The sequence below is a fragment of the Sinohyriopsis cumingii genome, chromosome 13 (assembly GCF_028554795.1).
Source record: "Sinohyriopsis cumingii isolate HCF-2022 chromosome 13, ASM2855479v2, whole genome shotgun sequence".
NCBI lineage: Eukaryota > Metazoa > Mollusca > Bivalvia > Unionida > Unionidae > Sinohyriopsis > Sinohyriopsis cumingii.
This window is the reverse complement of record NC_142973.1, coordinates 47,448,677-47,471,358: the sequence shown is the minus strand read 5'-3', so window position 1 is coordinate 47,471,358 and position 22,682 is coordinate 47,448,677. Positions and strand designations below refer to the sequence as shown.

The 22,682-nt window shown below is 35.0% G+C and overlaps 1 protein-coding gene across 5 annotated transcripts in view; it reads right to left on the bottom strand.

The window, feature by feature from the left end:
* LOC149785447 (epidermal growth factor receptor kinase substrate 8-like protein 2) overlaps window positions 1–22,682 on the bottom strand; it is a 171,577-nt gene that overhangs the window by 67,087 nt on the left and 81,808 nt on the right. For 4 of the 5 annotated variants that reach the window (XM_089979276.1, XM_089979279.1, XM_089979275.1 and 1 more), the window contains 7 exons: window positions 21,634–21,757; window positions 18,341–18,429; window positions 17,007–17,245; window positions 14,622–14,781; window positions 3,959–4,227; window positions 1,134–1,208; window positions 506–581 (listed from right to left, as the gene is read on the bottom strand). In XM_089979276.1, the coding sequence (XP_089835402.1) occupies window positions 506–581; window positions 1,134–1,208; window positions 3,959–4,227; window positions 14,622–14,781; window positions 17,007–17,245; window positions 18,341–18,429; window positions 21,634–21,757 (1,032 nt within the window). The remainder of the gene's footprint in view (window positions 1–505; window positions 582–1,133; window positions 1,209–3,958; window positions 4,228–14,621; window positions 14,782–17,006; window positions 17,246–18,340; window positions 18,430–21,633; window positions 21,758–22,682) is intronic. The other variant, XM_089979277.1, reaches the window with a different exon arrangement.

Sequence of the window (22,682 nt, the reverse complement as noted above, 5' to 3'; positions counted from 1 at the left end):
CTGATAAAAGATGGATTAGGGGGAGGGGTTGTTCTTATTTCTTAATAAACTGAATCATTTTCATTTGGTCTTGAAAATCCTGATTTGCAGAAATAATGAAATCCACAATCTGAACCCAATATATAATAGAGAATTTATAGTAAAATCTATTACAATATATAGAGACTGAGAAAACCAAATTAGTACTATTTCTTTCAGCAGTGAAAATATTTCACTGACAGTTTCATTGTTACAGGATATGTCTTTTCAAGCTGTTCTACTGCTTAAAGAGTAATATCATGTGGTAGTTCACATCTGCAGTACCTAAATTTTCTGGTTTCCTACCACTGAACTGTTAACAGAGTACACTTTAGTGCACAATATCCTTTGGAACTGATTTTAAACATTTCTTGGGAGTCTTTCACATTTCAACCATATAGCTTAAAATCAAACCACTAGTAAAAAAGTGAAATATAATGTATCAAAGCATTAATCAGAATCTAGAATCCTAAACAATGGCACTCACCTGTAAAATGTCTCCCTTCTCAATTGTCAACTCCTTAGTATTCCTACCAACTCGATCATGAACAGCCTCATATATTCTGAAAAAAATATAAAAAATTATCAAAATTCCTGAAATTTCTTAAAAAGAATCTTGCATAAACATCAAGAAAATTAACAAACATGGCTAAAACATGATAGAAAGCCAAGTTTCTGAACAAAAACTAAACCTATTGGGACTGTTATTACATTGTGTCTGTTAAAATACTATACAAGAATACCAGATGTGATGATTCCCACTCATCTGAAGATATTTATGCAAAGTCAATCTTGAAATGGCTCAAAAGCTTACGGAGTTTGATGAGAGCAGATTCCCATTCTGATCTCACCAAAATCATCAGACAAGGTTGATAGATACATCAATCCACTAAAAATAATCTGCAAAAGACACTGGATGCAGGAATAAAAAAAGAAAATGTGGCTTCTTGATATTATGTCTAAGACTAAATTTGATTTCAGTCTATGTCCTTCCTATGTTGATGAGTGGAAACTATATCTGTGACATGCAGACAGACATCAGTAACACCTTAACATGTACACTCCACATACAGAATATGATAGGGGAGCGAGCAATAAAACTCAGAAAAACTTACGTCGCCTCCATTCTTTGAAGCTCACGCAAATAAGCAAGGTTTTCATCCTGCCTCGACATGGGCTTCCTTGTCATCCTAACATCAAGGAAGAATGAAAAAGATTACGTGGATTTGTATAATATTAAATACAAATAAAAGAATAAATGGTAGTAACATGGCAAAAATGACAAAACCACATTGATGATGTTGACATGATGAATTCTTAATTAATTATGGTATTTACTTGGGGTTTCTATTATTATGTTATCTTGGCTCTTAACTTTGTGTTTCAAGATTCAGATGAATAGTGCCATAAAAAGCATTGAGATAGTCTGTAGTGATTGATGTCCCAACTGCCTTCACATCCTTCACTAAATCCTGGCTAGATTTATTTTTATGCAGGGGCCTTCTAAGCATGTTTATGATGTGCCACATATTAAAAATTTGGCTGAGGTCAAGTGACTGTGATGGCCATTTAAATTGTCAATATTGTTTTACCGTGTTTCCAAACATGCCACTGCTGAAGTATGGAAAGGTGCATTTTCAATTCAGATTTTCTGACATTTATAAGAACAACTGACTCTTAAGATTTTAACAAAGTACAGTCCAAGATATGTGGTGCAGTCCTAAAACATGGCATAGTTCTAGGCACTCAAGCTGCTAAGTTTCTTCATTGGTTCTACAGATGCAGATGATTTTCAATCAGTGACGACTGCTCAAGTTTCATTTGGAAAGCACTAATTTATTCCAACATGATTCAACTTGAGAAATCTCTATCCCTTGCACCTGAAGTGAATGTTCTATTAGTTGCAGATACAATCAGAGTCTTATGATGTATACAGTAGTGTTTAGAAGCACATCAGCACAAAAGTGGCTATGCAGTATCAACAGTTAGGCTTGAAAAATATAAAACTAAATTGCAAAAATTTTGGAAGATAAAGCCTTCCAAATTAATGTATAATTAAGTACAGCAAAATAAAACATAAATTGTAAAAATGTTAAAATCATGTAAAATGTATATAAAACAAAAGATAACAAATGTTAACATGATCAAAAATTGTTGGATAAACTATTTCATAAACAAAATCCAAGATTTTCTCTGGTGGTTCATTCTTTTAGTTTCTACACGCAGTTGATATCAAAATATGCCGGTGTCACAGGGTGTAAATCAACACACTTGACAATATCATGGAATTGTATGTTCTCCAGTCTAGATTCACCTTTCATCTGGTAATCGAAAAGTCAGGTACATGTCCAATATGTGATCAACACAATACCCTTCATCTGTCTTAATTGTTCTACACAAGGGATGTCACTCTCAAAATACTGGGTTTGATTTTCTTAAGTCGAGGTTTTATTCCAAATTTTTTGGCAATTATAATGAACATGTTGATTTATATAATATCTAAGTCAGTAAATGGAATCTTCCATTTAGAAACAGGAGACTGCTGGGCAGCTTTGGCTGCTTTGCCTCCCCTTTCATTACCTCCTTTGACAATGTAACTAGACAGCCAACAGTTCAGAATACTTTTCCCAGATTCTACAAGATCACATTTCTGTAATATCTTGGATATTAATGGGTTGTCAGATTTAAGATTCTGCAAGAATTTCAATATATAAAAGGAATCCAATTTCTTTTTGGAGAGGTTTCAATGCAGTTCAAAGCTCTAAGTATGGCTGTATCTTGGGCAGTCAAAATTGAGGCTTTATCCAGTAAAGTGCTTGAGATAATGACAAAGAGTGCTGCAATGACAGTTCCAACTCTGTCTTCAGCTCCTGAACCTCCTGTATACAGGAATGTATGGCTATGACAGGAGACTGGTTTCAATGAATTTTAATGCTGTTTACATTTCCGTTTTGCTCAACTTGCTTTGTGATTCAGTATATGTGTGAGTTTGATTTGGATCTGAACGTAGCTTTAACAATTTCAGTCATACTGCCACGATGTTGTTGTTGTTGTAGGGTTTAATGCCATTTTTCAGCACACAATAGGCTATACATGGTGGCCAGTATTAATGGTGGAGGAAGAACCCAAGAAAACCCCCGGAAAGAACCACCAACCACGAGAAGCTACTGTCAAGCTTTCTCACATACCCATATTGGCTGAATCCAAGACTCGAACCCACGCAGACAGAGGTGAGACGGCAGTGATCCGTAAAGGAGAGAGCTTTAGACCACTCGGCCACTCGGGGTCCCATCGCTATGATGTAAGTAATGTGACAGTTTATAATGATGTCTAGCACTGGGATTCAGGATATGGTTGACTTATTAACAATGAATATTTCTGCATGTTTTCTCTTTACCTTTGTCACTGCTCCATTGATGCCGTGTTGTTACCCAATGTTACAAAAGGATAGTTAAGACCTTTGAAGGGCAGACAACTCCTTGTCAATGCAGCATTTGTCAAAGAAAAATATCCCCAAATTTTCCTAGGACACAAATCTGTTGATTGCTGAGAAGAACCAACATGGAACAAGCAATTTCTTATTGAATAACTGGTCAATTATGTTTCCTACACTGGCAAAAATTCCACCATTTCTAAACATGTCTATTTAGGAATGAGGAAATTGCTTACTAGCAACTCCTGGAGGATTCAAACATAACGACCTCACTGGATATCATACTTGAAGCACACTAATAAACTTTTGCATACCAATTAGGTCTGTAAATCTTAATTCGGGACATTTTTTAAGTGTTTACCTTCCACAAAATTGGGTTATCTGTGATATCTATGTGAAATAGTTTTAAATGTTTGCAGTGTTTTATTATCCCATTTACTTTTTTTCGCAAAACAATTGAAAATATATGCAAATAGCTAATATTAAACAGTTTAAATGATCACAAACTTTTCCACTGATGGTGGTCTATCAAACATTTGTTCCCTCCTGCCAATATCATAATCTCTTGTCTGAAGAGGTGGAGATGGAGGACGTATTTCATGCTGGTGTGGTCTTGACGGACCTGGTGGTGGGGTTAGGGGCCGAAATTCTTCTTTGCGACTTGAACGAATTGGGAAATTGCGCTCTGATTCAATTTCACGATCTGGATATTCCCTGTCATATCTGTCCCTGTCATATCGAGTTTGCCTGCCAGCATACCGATCTTCATATGTATTCTGAAAAGAAAGAAAATGGCAATAGATATAAATATTGTTTCATTAAAGATTTTCAAGAAGGGTGCGATCACAGCGCCATTTCTTTTTAGTACCAACCAAACTGCATACTATGTCAATTTTTGAGAGCAAAATGTCAATATAACCAGCATGTGTGTGTGTGATTAGGATTTTTAACGTAGTTTTAACAATGTTTCAGTCATATCGCTATGATGTCTGCAGTGTGGCAGTTTATAGTGATGTCTAGCACTGGGACATGCAGCATGATGTCCCACCCAGTCATATTATCCTGACATCAGGCTGACCAGTCCTAAAACTAACCTCCTAATGCTGAACGCCTAGCAAGGCAGCTGTTAGTACCATTTTTCTAAGTCTTTGGTATGACTCGGTCGGGGTTCAAACCTATGACCTCCCACTTCTGGGGTTGATGCTCTAACCACTAGGCCACCAGAGTGGTCAATATGACCAGCAATCTACAAGAAATAGTCATAAGAATTTCAAGATGGCCATTGTGGCAGTCATACAACTGGAAGTCAGACTAGCCTCATTTTCATTTACAACCACCTAGTCTTCATAATCACATGCTGCTATGACCATCCTTTCACAAGAAGTAGCAATAATATAACATCATAAGAAATCTTTTGGTGAAACTCCATGTCAACACAACTTCCCATTTGAAGAATAGCACAAACTACATTTTCAAGGTGAATGCTGTGGCAGACATATTGGACATCACAATAGCACCATTTTCATTTAGAACCAACCTGACATCATAAATTTTTTTAGTCAAAACCCCATCTTGATATGACCATTCAATAGGAGAAGTAGCAATAAGACATAACAAGTCTTCTGGTGAAAACCCCATGTCAATACGAAAATCCAATCTATGGGCAAAGCTATAACAAGATTTTCAAGATGGCTACTTTGGCAGCCATACTGGATACCATGCTGACATCATTTTCATTAGGACCAACTAGATATCATAAGAAATCTTCCTGTGGAAACCCTATGTCACTATGATTTCATTCAGATGGAGCAGGAATAACTAGAATAGCAAGAACGATCATGACTACAATGACTATGTATAAATGCAGTGACTGTGATGGCACTAAAATTGTCAATACTGTTTTCCTGTTTCTTGGCATGATAGTTTAAATAAATAATTTTTTTGCTTCACTATAGTTGTGCAGTTGAAGTTCTATTTTACAATTGTAACATGTTAGAAAATATATAATTTTCAATTTCCTTTCAAGTCATGATAACTGTAAATTTCAACTGTGTCAGTTACATGGGCTGGCCATCTTATATTAAGTAATATTTGTTATGTAAAACAACAACAAAGACCAGGGATGTCCTGCCAACCATCTAACAAGACCTTCTCAGTAAGGCAACTGATGTTCTTCTGTTGGTTTCACCCATTTTCAGTAAGGTGCAATTAAATATTGTGTACTGCTATTGTCAACTTGGAAAACATGCATTTAAAAAGTTCAAAAGTGTGATCTGAGGCAGCAAAAAACAACACATTATGTACAACTAAAATGACCTCCAGTTCAGTTTCAGATAATGCTCTTTTTATCAAGAATATGAAAATTCTTTTTTATGCTTCTGTGCTATTTGTCTGAATTTTTTAAGAAAATGTTCTGTTCACCTTCAACATGTTTTAGTTTTGTTAAATGACATTTCTAGAAAAAGCTATAAGCAACATGCTTGAATATGCAGGCATTCTGCATGAAATACATGGCAGATTAAAGTGTCTGGAATAAAAATTGGTCTGGTTCCCTGACCAACCCCATTAAGTCTTATATGAAAACACAGATCTGGACCATACCAATACCTGGATTTGACTGCAGTGATAATATTTTCATATTTGTTGCTATTATTCCACCGGTTTATAATTAATGGGTCATTTCAGTAGTTCTTAATGTCACAAGTTATGGAATAGTAGAATAGGTATTGAAATCGTGGCTAAAAACTGCAAGGACAAAACAACTGTAAACAAATTCTTGGAACAGGTACACACAAATTCCAATTGTAGCATTAAAAAGGTAATTATAATGTAAAATTTACCACAAATAAAGTCCTATTGAGAAATTAAACTGACTACTTATAGCAAAATTTACCACAAATAAAGTCCGACTGAGAAATTAAACAGACTACTTATAGCAAAATTTACCACAAATAAAGTCCTACTGAGAAATTAAACAGACTACTTATAGCAAAATTTACCAGAAATAAAGTCCTACTGAGAAATTAAACAGACTGCTTATAGCAAAATTTACCACACTGTTCTGTTCTGAATTGAGTAATCATCCCACATAATAAATCTAAAGAAACTAAAAAAAAATTCCATTCAATCCAACAATCTGCATATTTTTCAATGAATTTTTCAATCTATTTAAGTATACATAATACTTCACATGCACCATTTAATATAAAAATTATAAATTCAGTCAAACTTTTAAGAAAATCTTACACATTTTGAAAATTCTGCAACTTACATATCCTATAATCTCAATAAGCAAAGGCTAAAATTAATTTTTTCCATCATAACAGTTAATGTGCCCAGACATACCACCTCAAGTGGAATGAAAATCAGGATGACAAAGCAAACAAAATTGGGATTTGGTGAAATAAATCAGGATCAGGGTTTGTGACCACATATAAAAAAAAACTTCAGAATGGACATTTCCACTGTCTCATGCTATTTACTTAACATAAAAATGTATGCTACAGTCACACCATGAAAATCAATTTTCCCTTTTTGCCCTTTATGATGATATTTAGTGTTAATTCTATTAACATTCTAAATATCAGCATAAAAGATAAAAATGGAGAAAAAGATAGTTCTTTACAGTATGATTTTAGTGTATTCCTTGCAGAATTTCTGTGTCACTGTTGCTCTCTTTGCACTGCCATAGTGAATCAAAAGGTATTTAAAAACAGTTTTGGGCACTTTAAAATCATGATTTGGGGCCAAAAAAATCAGAAATCTGAATTTTCAAATTTTTAGACAAAAATTCAGGATGATCCTAAGTAAACTGGAATAAGTGGCAGGTCTCTGTGCTCCTCTACAAAGTTCCGATCAGATTATGAAAGATGAAGACCTGAAAGAATCATGTTTTAAATATTTCACAACTTTATTACACAATCTTATGCAAAGACCAAAGTCCCTTGAAAGGACAATTGCTATCCTGTCATAAAATAATTACATGAATCTACAAAAAGTTCTTTTTCCCATCCTTCACTTCTTTTTAAGTGCTGAGTACTGGAACCATAAGACATTCTTGGAAAATTCAAACACACAAAATCAGTATTAAAATATTTTCTTACATATTAACAGATAAGTGCAGCATAAACATTTTATTCATGATTTTTTACTTTGAATATGATACCATGAATAGAAAATTATAGAACCTGTGTCATATACTGTCCAGATTTCCACATAGGCAAAGTTTGGTTATAATCCATAATTACCACTTGTTTGAATTGTTCCATTCACAAGCCAGAATAGTTCAAAAGCATGAGTTATGGCACTCATTCAAAGTCATCGACAAAAAAAAATTCCACAAATTTTGCTAAAAATCCATTCATACTTGTTTGCGTTGTCTTGAACACATGCCTTAACAGGCATTAAAAAAAAAAAAAAAAGAGTCAAAACATTTGAACTTGAAAACTATGTAGAGTGCTATTAATTTAATTGTTGAAATGCAATTAGATACTATGTCAAAGTCTGTTAGTACAAACTGGTAAGTTAGATCTTGGATCTTAATCACTTTCATTTAGGACCAACCGTATGTTGTAATAAATCCTTCTGGGACAAATAAATACAAATAAGACTTCAAGACAGCCACCACGGTAGGTCAACTCTGCACTGCTTGTTTTGGACAAACTACATAAATATGTATTGCTAGAAATGTTTTATTTTTTTAAAAATCCAGGATACCATCTATTCAGCAGTATTTGTGATAAAATGATTTTCAAAATGGCCACCATGGTGGTCATTTTAGTGGTCCAACTGTCATCACTTTCAATTATTACCCATTACACATAGTAAGAAGTGCTTCCTTAAAATCCCATGTCATTATGGCAAACTGTTCACTAGAGTACTGGTAAGATTTCAACCACCCATTTTGGAGAAGCAGATATGATAAGATTTTTCAAAATGGCTACTGTAGTTGCCAAACTGTTGTCTGCAAGGAAACCTTTTCATTTAGGACCCATTAGACCTTAACATGAAACTGTGCTAGATTTCATTACTTTCCTCCAAATAGTTCTGGTAATAACAAACAATTACTAAAGGATCCCGAACACCAGACATAGGATCACCAGAAAAAAAAACTCTTTTAGGTTTTGATCATTATATCTAAATATTAAAATTGCCGACCATCATTTGCCTTCAAATCTGGTTCATCTTTTCTTCCTACCAAGAAAAATGGACATTTATTCTGTACATTAATTTGTAGAATTATTTTCATAAATAAAAAAAATGCAGGAAACAGCTTTTTATTTGTACAAATAGTACATGACAAAAGTGATAAGGGGTCAATTTAGGAGAAAATATTAAGTCAAATTTTTCTTCTTTTTTTTAAAAAAAAAAAATCTTTTTAGTATCATTCAATTTCCAAAATTTAGCACAAAAATCAATAAATATTCTGATTGTCTAAAATTGCATATATTGATTTCAGCTTTGTTTGCTGTTCTGTTATTCCAGAACAAGCTGACCATCCATTACAGTAGAGGTGCAACAATAAACAGTCATTACAAATAAGAAGAAAAATGTTTTATTGTGCATGGTCACAATTTATGATCAAAATCGAAAAAAGAACAATTGTTTTCTTTAATATTTTAAAGGAGGAAAGATAAAAGATGGATCTACCAATCATAATGTATACAACCTGAAAGTATCATAAATATTGATCAAATGCTGATTCTAGATACTGATAAACAAGTCTTCCCGTTTCATGGGGTATGGATAATTTGAATTATAATGCATCTTAATTTTAACATTGGCATTATTGATTAATGAAGCTGAAAGCAAACATATTAGTAAATTATGTTTCTCAAATAATACTTACTGGATCATATTTTCATAATAGGATAACTTTCTGATACCTATGAATCCAGCCCTCCCCAAAGGACAAGAAAATGTCGCTTTGTCTTTATATTATACAGACAAAAGGAAGTAACTTTTACAGGTTAAGTGTCCACCATTATACCAAGATGTGTAAGTTTTTACTTGAATGAAACCTTAATTTCCCTTTGTATGTCCTCAAAGAGGAGGATCTTCTGCTGTTGTGATCCTCTCCAGGACTGAAGTTCCAAACTCCTTTTCAATCAAGACATCCTTGAATGGATCCAGGAGAGGAGTTCTCTGGGCATGGATGGAATAGTGGCAATCTTGACTGCTTGAGGAGGTCTTGTAGAGGATGTCCTGAACTGGGATACAACTGACAGTTGTATCTGGTGCAGTCATTTCAGAGATGCTGAAAGGATTTTATTTAAGGTGGTGGGTGGGGGCTTCCACTTATCACCTGGAAGTGGGGAGTAGAATAAAAAGGAGCTGGAGGAGGAAACAGCCAAAGTTTAATATTTACCAAACACTTTAATAGCCATCGATCTATCTTCCAACTCCACTCTATTTAGAGTCCTAACTTAATACAAATCTTTAAAAGATATCACCTCTGGCTTTGTAAACATAAATCTGTTGATTTTTTTTTCTTCTGAGCTTCACCTGTTCCTTTTCTGTGTTTAAATATACTAGTTTAGCCATCTGGAACAAGTATGGAAAATGGTCTTTATGGCTATTATGTACAATTATCCACACCTCTCGGGTATTGTCTTTTGGATAATTCTGCTCCAAAAGAAGATTTTTCACCAACATAAGCTCTGCCAAAGTTTCCCTTTCTCAAATAAATGCTCTAATGACTACTATGTCAGATTTATTATCTGTTTCATAATGTTGCATTAGGACTTTAAGTCCATTTAAATAACACACAATACATAGGTTCAACATAAACTTTATTGTAAATATAAATAGTCTTTGGCATAATGGTGGTAAATCCTGTCACAGCACACTGCACCAGCCAAGCTCTGAATTATTTCTACAGGAATACCTCAGGAAGAGAGACTTTGGAGGAATTTGTTGTGAAGAGTGTCCAACACCTGCATGTGGAGCCGCAAGGGGCTGATATGAGGTACATAGGGACACTGATAACCGAAACTTGAAAGTCTGATCCTGAGGACTTCTATGATAACAAACATCAGCCGATACTCCATACATGCACCGTAGGAAGTGGGTATGAAGTATATGGGCATAATAGTTGAGTACATTTAAGTACTGACACAAATTGGGGGTCAAAAGCAAAGTTGTAAATGCATGAAACTTGGCAATGGCAATACCTCAGGAAGGGAGACTTGGGGAGTTTGTAGGGTTGTGAATGTCTGACACCTGTATGGGGAGCTGCAAGGGGCTGACACAAGGTATACGGGGACACTGATAACCAAAACTTGATGAGTCTGATCCTGAGGATTGCCATGATAATAACATTAGCCGATTTGACAAAGGGCCCCTAGAACAGAGCTTGAATGGTACGTTATGCAAGAAATGTCCCAAATAAACAACATGGTGGAAGAAGGGGAGGTGGGTGGTTCTGTCTGCAAATAATGTTAAAATTTAAATGCAGCATCTGCACTGAAAGGAATGCATCTCTACAGGTGTATCAGTTATATGAATGATGCCTAACAGACACAATGTTTGATCATATGCTTCAACTCACGTCATCTGATTGGTTCAACATGACAACGTATCTAAATTTAGTTACTAGCTTATTAACATATATTGGCTGCAATGACATCATGTAGACAAGGAGGAGCCAAGCAAGGATGCACTGTGTATTACTTAAACTACATTTAACCAATTAAATTATAATCAATGCCATAGTTTAATGTTAAACTATGTATTTTAATTCAGTTTGGTATTCTGCCATTTAATTTCATGATGCCACTGAGGGGTTGTGTGTGACCAACATGCTGACTAATTGTGTCCATCAAGGATGTATATCTGACTTGTATCCAGCACCATTTCCAGGTTCAAAATCTCTCAATGATATCTCCATAACAATTTTCCAGCTTTTCTGAATGACTTTCAATGACTGTGAGGACCATGTACACTGTTTGTTTGTACAGACATACCACAGGATGGTCCACAGCCAGATCATTATGCCCTAGACAAAGACGGTGTATGTCTTGCAGTTGGATTGGTTTGTGCAGTATGGTTGGTACAGACCATTTCTGGTTCAATTCTGTATATCCAGTGGTGTGTGTGTGATTTGGATTTTTAATGCAGCTTTAACAATTGTTCAGTCGCTACGATGTCTGCAGTGTGGCAGTTTATAGTGATGTCTAGCACTGGGGCATCATGCCACAGACATGTAGCATGATGTCCCATCCACTCACATTATCCTGACACCAGGCCGACTAGTCCTAACACTAACCTCTTAATGCTGAGCACCAAGCAAGGCAGCTGTTAGTACCATTTTATTATAAGTGTCTGGTATGACTCGGCCAGGGATAATGGGTGGGGTGGGGTGATGGCTGCATCTTGACATCACCCGTTAGACTAATGAACAAAAGTAAAAACTGACACATCCAAGTATAATGGTGACCACCTAGCAAGTCAAGAAATTGGCCTTGTAGTCCTGACACTAATCAAACAATAACTAAACATGTGCTCCAATTTTAAAGCTGGAATATTCATATCTTTGCCCAGAGTGTGGTTAAAATCACAAAATGTTTGGCATTAACATTTGCATCTCTGCAAGTATGTCCAATTTCAATTGTTATAAGACACTCCTGACATGATTTTCAAAATAATTCTGGAGTCCTGAATTCAATTATTGTGCTCAGACTTAAAGACTGGAATTCAAAGTCAATTTCTTTTTCTGCAAAAGCATGTGATAAGAAAGGACTTGCGTTCATAGTGCAAATGGAAACAAAAAGTGAATTGAATAAGCTGAGTGGAAGAATGAAGCAAAGATAATTTCAAGTTAAGCTATATCATGTCTGATGGGAAGAAATTTATTTTGTAACATGGTAAATGTCAATAAATTGTTCTAAACTCAACATATGTGACAGGTGCCCATAACAAAAGCTGACTAAAACCTAATCTTAAAACCTCTTCAAGACTACATACAAACTGTAATATTACTTGCAACCAAATTTCTCAAAAATTCACTCGTCATCATTTCAATTAGATTTTGCAGAAAAGCCAAATATACAAGCATTCACTGATATTTTTCAATAAGATTCTAAACAATTCAAGTTTTCTTCTTTAGAATATTCTGCTTTTACACCTTTAACATTTGAAATTCATCACATATTTACTAAGACCAATGAGAAAACCATTTCATTTGAACTCTTATTGGTTGTATCAAACATCTCAAATTTTGTTACTTAACATGGTGACAGTTAATTCTCTGAGTTTAGGGACACAAATATTTCCAAATATCCCAAAAGAATCTCTTTCCCAAAAAAGACATAAAATATCTCCAACCTGTTAAAATAACTGATTGAATGGTTCTAATGAACTGCTAGTTTTAAATTTAAATATATTTACAACACTAATGTCAATGAAGAATCCAGAAAGAAAGGCCCCAGTTGCTCTGACACTACAATTTCCTTGGCAGGACATTAAACAACGAACTTAAGTTCTGAAACCAAAGAGTATTCCTGGGTCAAAAGTACTCCAAAAGATGACATCAATGCTGGAAATCCAACTAATTCAATGTTTCATCAATAAAAAGTACTTGACAAATTCATCTGAAATTCAACATTACTTAGTCAAGTTACACAACAGAAATCCCAGTAAGGAAACAGCCAGGGACCATAACTCTTCAAAGCGACATTATAGAACACTTGACATCAACTTCATTCAAAGTCTAATTAATATAAACCTGGATGCAAAATTTTTTTGAAATACATCCATGTTCAACAAACATAGAGGATAAATTGAATTAACATAAAAAGCAGGACTAAATAATTTACAATTATTCTTTCCATCAACTACTAAGAGAACTTAAATATTCTTTTGCATGACAAGTGACAAGATCTATGACTGCTAAGCACCATGAGCAGTGTTGTGCCTAAAATCCAAAGGGCAGGCAGCAATGTTTGCCCTTGTCCTCCAAATTTGGGGGACACAGAGAGTGTAAAGAGACAAAGAGAATGCCAGATTTAATGCAAACGTAGATGGCCCAAAGTTGCCATTAAACAACATTTTCACTATGAAGGGTCTCAGAATTATGCCTACCAGTGGAGACCCAGAATTTACTACTACGCCACTGAACAATGGAAGTAAATAAATATAATCTTATTTGCGTTGCCAGTTTTGTAACTTTTTCCAAATCCCCTACCCCAACATTTTTTTCTTTTTTCCTTGGAAATACATTACTGTCATAAACACTGTATCAAGTACTCAAACAACACATAAAAACATAGTTTTGTTTTAATATTTGGCTCACACAAAAAGAGCTGCAATTTGGATATTTTCTATTCCGGATCATGCTCTCATTTATAATTGGTTATTAATGTTTTTTATTTGTTTTTCTTTAGAGGCTAACAATTCATTGATTAATAAATTGTGTATTTCTGCAAGTTTTTCATCTCAGAAACTGAATCCTCTGACATTAATTCAAAGTTGAAAATTTTACACAAATGGTCATCAGTGAATCTGCATTCTAATACAGCAGAATTCCATAAGCTAAAAATTTATGTCTTAAAATGGAATAAACTGCCATCCTTACATTTTTACCACAAAAAAAAAACAACAACACGAGTCAAGAGTTGGTGGACAAAGGATGAAAAATTTCAAGACATCCATGATCCTTCACTCAAGATACAACACTGTGCAAGAGCTCCAAAGTTACTTAACCCTAACCTTAACTATAAGAGCCTCACCATTACTTTACTTAGAGTCACCCAAAGTAGGTCACTGTGACTGCTCTTCCTAGAAGTGATTTATATTACTATCTATGAATTCGCCCATCAAGTTACATAATAAAAATGTCATCAGAAATGTTATATACATATCTCACCTATGAAAGCAATAAAAAAAGAACCAATTGCAGAGACAGGCAGGAGCCATGTATCAAATATTCCAGCAAAACATACATGGAACTTAGGGAAGGCACCATTACTGTGGATGAAATTTAGAAATTGATATAATTTTCAAATGAGCAAGTAAATGGTGTACACTGGCATATATTTTTTTAAATGCCTTTCCTGAGTACCATCTATGTCAAATTGAACAGTGCAAAAATCATCAGCCAAAAAGCAAAGTTGATTAGCAGGAAAGACACTCCAGACCTGAAGCAGGCAACAACTTAAATTTCAAAACCTACAATCGGGAAAGGTCTGAGTTTGTCTTCCAGTGGTCTCGGAGTGGGTTGCTCTACCTGTTCCAGTCTGTAGGCTGGTCCACTGTCAATACCTTGAGGGAATGGCTGCCAACCATTGTAGAACTTTGGAGAATATACAGGAATGTAGCCTCTAGCTTCCTCCCTGAAATGCAGATTAATCAAGTAAAATTGTTTGTTACTTAAGTTATAGAGAAACATAGCATGGGTTCCATGGAACATCCTGCCTCAGAATGGCATTATGATTCCATGACTTTCTGTTTAAGTGGCCAAGTCAGGAAACATAGCACCTCATGTACACATTTCAGACCTAATGTAATATCATACCAAACAAGCAACATATACAAAAAGAAACATTAGCACCTCAGGTACACATTTCAGACCTACTGTAATATCATACCAAACAAGCAACATATACAAAAGATTAATGACTTTCAAAAATCCTAGCAATCTCATGGTCGATACTGTGGTTGCAGTCAAGACAGGAAATCTTAGTATCTGGGTCCAAACTTTTATATACAGCAATATTATACTTATTTTTAAAGATAACTAATGTAGAAGATATATAAGTTTCAAAACCTTTAACACAGAATCTCAAATTTGCTGTCAAGACAGGACAGGAGAATCCTATGTTTCTCCTTTCACAGGTAAGACGAAATAATTATACAAGGACCAAATCTTGTGAAAGAAGTATACATTTTGTTCATTATTTCCCTGCAGTAAAAACAATACCATGAACATTTTCCACTGGAGTCAACTACAATGCAGCAATGTGGACAAAAATCTAGTTAAAGTAGGTATACCATTCCAGAGTTATCATAAAGTAGGTATACCATTCCAGAGTTATCATAGTTAAAGTAGGTATAACATTCCAAGAGTTATCATAATTAAAGTAGGTAATCCATTCCAGAATTAGCAAACAAATACTTCACCAACTTAAAATGATATTTACAAACTCTGATATAAAGAAAGCCCAATTATTTTGAGCATAATAATGGATTTAAATTTTGGTTCAAAGTATAACTTGTAGATGCAGACATTTTCAGCAATCAGTGCAATTTCTGCAAGTCACTGGGGGTAATTTTCTGCAAAATATGGGTGTGAAATGTATTAAGCTTTCCTTTAAAATATTATTCACCAATATACTGAATGAGATAATTAAAGTATATCATGGTACCAGTTTTATCACAAAGCCTTTCAAAGAGGTTATGCAAATTTGAATAAGAGTCCCATGAAGGGACCGATGCTCTATTGGGCAAACAAAAGAATTTCTAGGAATTCAACACAAGACTATTTCTTGTTTTTCAGCAATAACACAATTTTCAAATTAGATGTGGTACATATCCTGGATATCACCATATTCATTTAGAATAAAGCAGACCTCATTAAACGTCTTTCAGTGTCATACCAATCATAAATTCTGAGGGAGTAGATTTTAAAGACAGTTGTTGTGTTAGCCATATTGGATGTATTACTGGCAAAATTTTCATTCAGGACTTGGTGAAAATACCCTGTTATAATGATCATCCATTCAGGAGGTAAAAGTTACAAGATTTTAAAGAGAATTATCATGGCAGCCATATTGGATGTATGACTGGCAACATTTTCTTTTAGGACCAGCTAGGCATCAAATCCATTTTCATTTAAGACCAACTAGACATCTCAATTAGTCTTTTAGTGAAAAACCCATGTTGATAAGACCATCCATCAGAAGTAGCGATTACAAGATTTTCAAGATGACTGCTTTGGTGAACATACTGACTATCCAAGTAGCACCATCTTAATGGGATTACTGTGCATGTACAGTTTCAAGGCAATCCTCTAACTAGATGAGAAAGTGCAGGGATAACAAACTTGCACTAACAGGCATTTAGACAATGAATAACAGACCATCCCATAAGCTCTTCTGGTCTCTGAACCATGGAGAAAGAAAAAAACTCCAGTTTCTCATGAAACATCAGGAAACATCTGAATTAGTTCCAAACTTGCAGTGCATATACAATGCTGAAATATAGCATACAGCAAGAGTAACCAAGGTAAAGGAAATTATGATGGCTCTATACAACTGCAATAAACATCTTATTACTTTTAGCACTCATCTTATTACTTTCACTAACATCTGATATTCAAAATGTTTTGATACAAAAGGCTTACTATTGCACACGCATGGCTCAAATCTGACAATATTAATATATACTTTATGACTAAACATAAGAAATTGGATTGGCAAGTTTGGAGCTCAATCAAACACTTCAAACAATCTAACTACTTAATGATCATCCATTCAGGATGAGTAAAAATCACGCAATGTTTAAGACAATTGCCTTGAGGTATGTATATAATTTAGATTTGTGTTGGTGAAATCCAAACCTAGTTTCTGTCCAGCTCCTGCCAAGTCTCTGCCACAGTTCCAGTTCTTTTGATGTCAAGCAATTTAGCAGCAGCTGTTTAGCATCATTGGTGAGGAGGGGAACAATGGCTTTGTCTGACAACTCTTCCCCACCGTGACTTGGATCACGACTAGCTTCATAGATTAGACTCAGTGGGGTAAACAAGAAATGCACCAGTTCTGGCGCATTGGGATCATGAATGTGAGCCTTTAGTTTTGCCTGAAAAGGAAGCAAACATGTACAGTGGTAGACAATAGAATACTGTCAGTTATGATAATCAATCATTGACTAGAGCAACTTCAATAGCCTGCACCACAAATCCAAGCTATTCTTTATAACAAAAGGCATTAAGTTAAAAAGAATGTAGCTTTCACATTATAGACCCCTCTATCTCCTTCCCTTGGTGACACATGGGTCATTAAAAAGAAAATAATGTGTTTTGCTCTTATGACTGCATATTTAGATTCAGTAAACAAGAAACCGATTCCTCTTGTGAATATTCATCTGATCAGGACATGCATGTTAGAAATTCATCCATTACCTCACAAATTCAGTCCTCCAGTAGCAAAAATAAATGTTCACCACACCTATTAGCTTCTTTTAGCAAAGAAAGGTTGTCTGGTTGCCTAGATAGAAGTAAGATTAGAGTGGATTCCCCTATGATAATGGACTGATCCATACTCCTGTAAACTGTCAGTAGTTACCACAGTTGATGTCCACCCAAAAGGGTGCAGCTTAGAATTCTACCAGCCTGGGTCAGCTACCATGATGTGTCCATGGACAAGGCACTTTACTCCAATTGCCTTGGCACTAAACAACCTACTTGTGTTGCTGTGCCATGAAGTACAAAACCAAAAATCAACTATATGGTAATTTGTTTTCTTCTTTAGTTTTGTTTAGTTTTACAGCTCTTATTTCAAAGTCATACAAAGCTGATTATATTTATTTATTAATTATTTTTCATTTTACTAAAATGTTTGATAAATATGAAATCACATCAAAAATTAATTAAAAAAAGATCTTCCCTAATATAACTGAGGAAAAATTGTGAATTCACACTTGCCATTGAATATGTAATGCAAATGAACTTTAAAAGGAAAATAAATATTATATATGTTCAAATTAAATAATCTCTCATCAACATTTTATACACTAACAATTCTCAAGAATTTCAGCAATGTTAAAAAACATACTACTGTAACTAATGTGACAAAACCATAGTTACAAGGTGCTTCTTCTGTATTTGCAGTATCTTCAACATGAAAAATATTATTAAACTGATTTCATAACAGGGAGAGTATATCAATGACTTACCAGTAGATTGAATGCAAATTTAAACTTCTGGAAGATATCGATGAAATCAATGCTAGGTGGAGCTCTGGCCCTCATATGCAACATTCCCTCTGTAAAAGAAAATGGCAGTTCCATTAAATCTCGGGGTGGGTGGGGGTGGGACACTGTTTCGAGCAATCACTAATCACCTTATTTTTAAAAGCTCATCTCTGATAGTAGAAACTTAATCTCACTCTTGAACTTTATGATCTCAAGGACAGATCTTATTTTTTGAAAACCTATTTGCATGTGGCTTTAATTTAGATTCTTCCAACTTCAATACTGTAATTTCATTACTTCTTTGTGAAAAATTGCATTCAGTGGTACTTGTATTTTAAGTTTAGAAAAACCATTATATTGTTTCAACAAAATAATTATTACTTGCTGATCTTTAAATTCAAAGCTTGTAGCAGCCACAAAATCCAGATCAACTGGTACATATTTAAAAAAAAGAGTCTCTGAAGAAGACTGACACACTCATTGGGTGAAAGGAATAATCAGGAATTCAAGATAAGACCAACTTTTCCTTATAACTCTCAACATTCTTCAGCAATAATAAGATTTCCAAATTATATGTTGTGGTAAAAATACTGGATATCAGCTTTACACCATTTTCATTTAAGATAAAATGGGCATCATTATAAGTCTTTTGGTGAAAGCTCCATGTCATAATGAGCATCCATTCAAGGGGAGTAGTGACAACCCCATGTCATAATGATCATTCATTCATTCAAGGGGAGTAGTGACAACCCCATGTCATAATGATCATTCATTCAAGGGGAGTAGTGACAACCCCATGTCATAATGATCATCCATTCAAGGGGAGTAGTGACAACCCCATGTCATAATGATCATCCATTCTAGGGGAGTAGTGACAACCCCATGTCATAATGATCATTCATTCAAGGGGAGTAGTGACAACCCCATGTCATAATGATCATCCATTCAAGGGGAGTAGTGACAACCCCATGTCATAATGATCATCCATTCAAGGGGAGTAGTGACAACCCCATGTCATAATGATCATTCATTCAAGGGGAGAAGTGACAACCCCATGTCATAATGATCATTCATTCAAGGGGAGTAGTGACAACCCCATGTCATAATGATCATTCATTCAAGTGGAGTAGTGACAACTCCATGTCATAATGATCATTCATTCAGGGGGAGTAGTGACAACCCCATGTCATAATGATCATCCATTCAAGCAGAGTAGTGACAACAAGATTTTTAAGACAGTCCTCACAGAAGCCACATTGGATGTATGATTGGCACTATTTTCATTTAGGACCAACCAACTAGTTGTTGAAAATGTCCACTGGTGAAAACACTCAACATAGCCATCCATTTGGAGAGGACTAAAGATATTTTCAAGCTATGAATTTCCATTAAAGACTATTAATAACAACATTTTCAATATGGCTGCTGTGATAGCCATACTGGGCATCAGAGAGTCACCATTTTCATTCAAGATGAACTGGACATCATAGAAGTCTTCTGGTGAAAACCCCATCGAGTTCAAGTAGAGTTGTGATAACAAAGATTTTTGAGACAGCTGCCATGGAGACCATGATGGATATGAGATTAGCATCCTTTTTATTTTGAACCAGCTAGACATAAGAAACTTTTTCGTGAAAATTCTATGCTGATATGACAATCTATTCTGGTGGAGTAGCAGTAAGATTTTGAAGATAGCTGCCATGGTGACCATCTTGGGTGTCAAGTTAGCAAGATTTTTTTATAGCACAAACTAGACACAAGTAGTCTTTTAGTGAACACCAAATGTTGATACAGCCATCAATGCTGGAAGAGCAGAAAAAACAAGGTTTTCAAGATGATTTCCATGGCAGCCATATTGGAGGTCAGGTTGGCACTGTTTTCATTAGGTTAAACTAGACATCACAAGTCTTTTAGAGGAAAGCTGTGTTAATGTGACCATCCATTCCGGAGGAGCAGCTGTAATAAAACTTTCAAAATGTTTTTATATATGATGCCTGATCAGTACCATTTTCATTTCAGACCATCCAGACCATGGGACAAATATTTATGTATAGGTTTAAGGCATTCCTCCAAGTAGTTGAAGAACAACAGCTATAGCAAGCAAATGAACAGATGGACAGATGATGAACAATGGATGATGCGCATTCACTGACTGTCTGACCCCTTTATCCCTGCCAATGGCATATGAATAAAGACATCTGCACCATACCTTTTATGGTAACGTCAAAAAAGGAAATTTTTAAGTAACTTTAATTGATAAAAAACCAAACATAGGCAGTCGAATAAATTGATTATTTATGTTGTCAAGTTTGGAAAAGTAATACATTAAAACTGTCTTGACTAAGAGACATTTTGCCTTTGTTTTGTAAAGGAAGATGCTTTTAACAGTTATGTAGGAAAACTGTGTGATCAATGGTTAATTATTAAGCCCAAACCAATACAAGCTAGTCTTGTTAACCCTACAAAAATCTTCCATATTAAGTATTATTACTACTGAAACTGCTTCAATCTAAGGTAACACAATGGACTGTAAATGACCTCAAATGCCACTCGCAATGGCTTAATGCGAAATCACCATTTAATTTCGGGCACCAGTTGTTAAGGACTTCAGCTTTGCAACAATCCACATATTTAAAGACCACACCTACAATGATTTTACAAGGGAAAGAACAGGACCAACGCCCCCAAAAAATACCAGAAAGATTAATTTTCCCAAAGCCATAAAAATAAATGAACAGAATTCAAAAGTAATCTGACATGAAGAAGCTTAGTTACCTCATTATACCCACGCATCATACTAACATCAGGTGGTAGTACATTAGTTCTGAATTCTTTAACATCAACATCTTCATGATACACCACAGCAGGTGGTATTACAGAAAAGAATGTCCTAGTTCTACAATGAGATCGAATAATGCAGGCTTTCTACTCACATAAAAAATACAGCAAAAGAAACAATTTTACCAGTCATGTTTATGTGGAATCCAACTTTGTGTTCAGATTTTAGACATTTTGCCATTTGATCTAAAGCAGACTGGTCCAAACTGCAGGGACAGGGTAGGTCATACTTTCACCCTTGATCTTTTATACACTTAAGCTTTCAGCAACATGAAAATTGCTCTGAAACTGATGTATCTGGATGCAATCAGAAGTAACCTCAATAAACAAGTTTCCTAACCCCATTCCAGGCGAAAATTAAAAGAATCTCCCAGAGAAAAGGATTTAACAAGATTAGATTACATCTGTACATGTTAAATGCACAAAATATCTCTTACGTCCAGACTGTTTCTTTTTGGAGAGATCTTTTTTGCGGCGTTCAAGTTCCTTGAATGCTTCTGCAGCCTGCTGTAGCCTTGCAACAAACTTCTCTATGTCATCAAAACAATTGTTCAATAATTGCTGGAAAGAACAAAAGAGGTTAAATAATATAATATATGGCAGTTATGTGTCTGTATTCTTTAAACTTTAGAGTACAATGTTCAAGCTAAAAAGCATTGCATCAGGTGTCATACTTGATGTACATCAACATAATTGGAACTTATGATGGCAATATAATGACACAAAATAAGATGATCCTAAACATTTTTTGTTCTGCACTTTGCTCCAATTCAAGTGATAAAATCATACACACCATAGAATACCTCCCTGTGGATTGTCAGAATTTTTAGATTTTCAAGTCAAATGTTTCAAGTTTCATTTTGAGACCATTGATGGGAATTCATTAAGACACTGGGCAGTCACAATAAAGGAAAGCTTGCCTGCATATATTTATCCACAGAGGGTAGTTTTTATCAATGCCAATGATGACCGATACTGACTTGTATCAAGACATGCTAAGTAGTAGATCTGAATCACTGTGGTCCTCTCCTCATAGTTGCATAGTGTTCTGGAGTATGCAAAAGCATAAATAAAGCTTAAATACTGTTTATGACTGTAGAATGAGCAGTTTCCAAGGAAATGACCAAAACAGCGAAGGTAGACATGATCAATTACGCATAAATATGGCTACAGGGGCCTACTTTTTCAATAAATTGACCTAAACTGAAATTAAAATAAATCAAACATGTGAAACAGTTCACAATACAATGGTGGTGTAGTACTCCTCATGGTGTATGCATATATAAAGGTCTGACAAACCCATCTGGATGCGACTTCTAAGCTGAACATAAAACATGAGTTAATTAAAATTCTGTTCAGTGGTTTTTCTTCTACAAAAGTGTGCAAATGTTCTTCAACTTTTAATAACATAAATCTAAAAGCCCTTATTGCCACAATTTCTTGGATCAAGTTTAGTCAAATTTTTATAAGCAGTTTCTTATAAAAA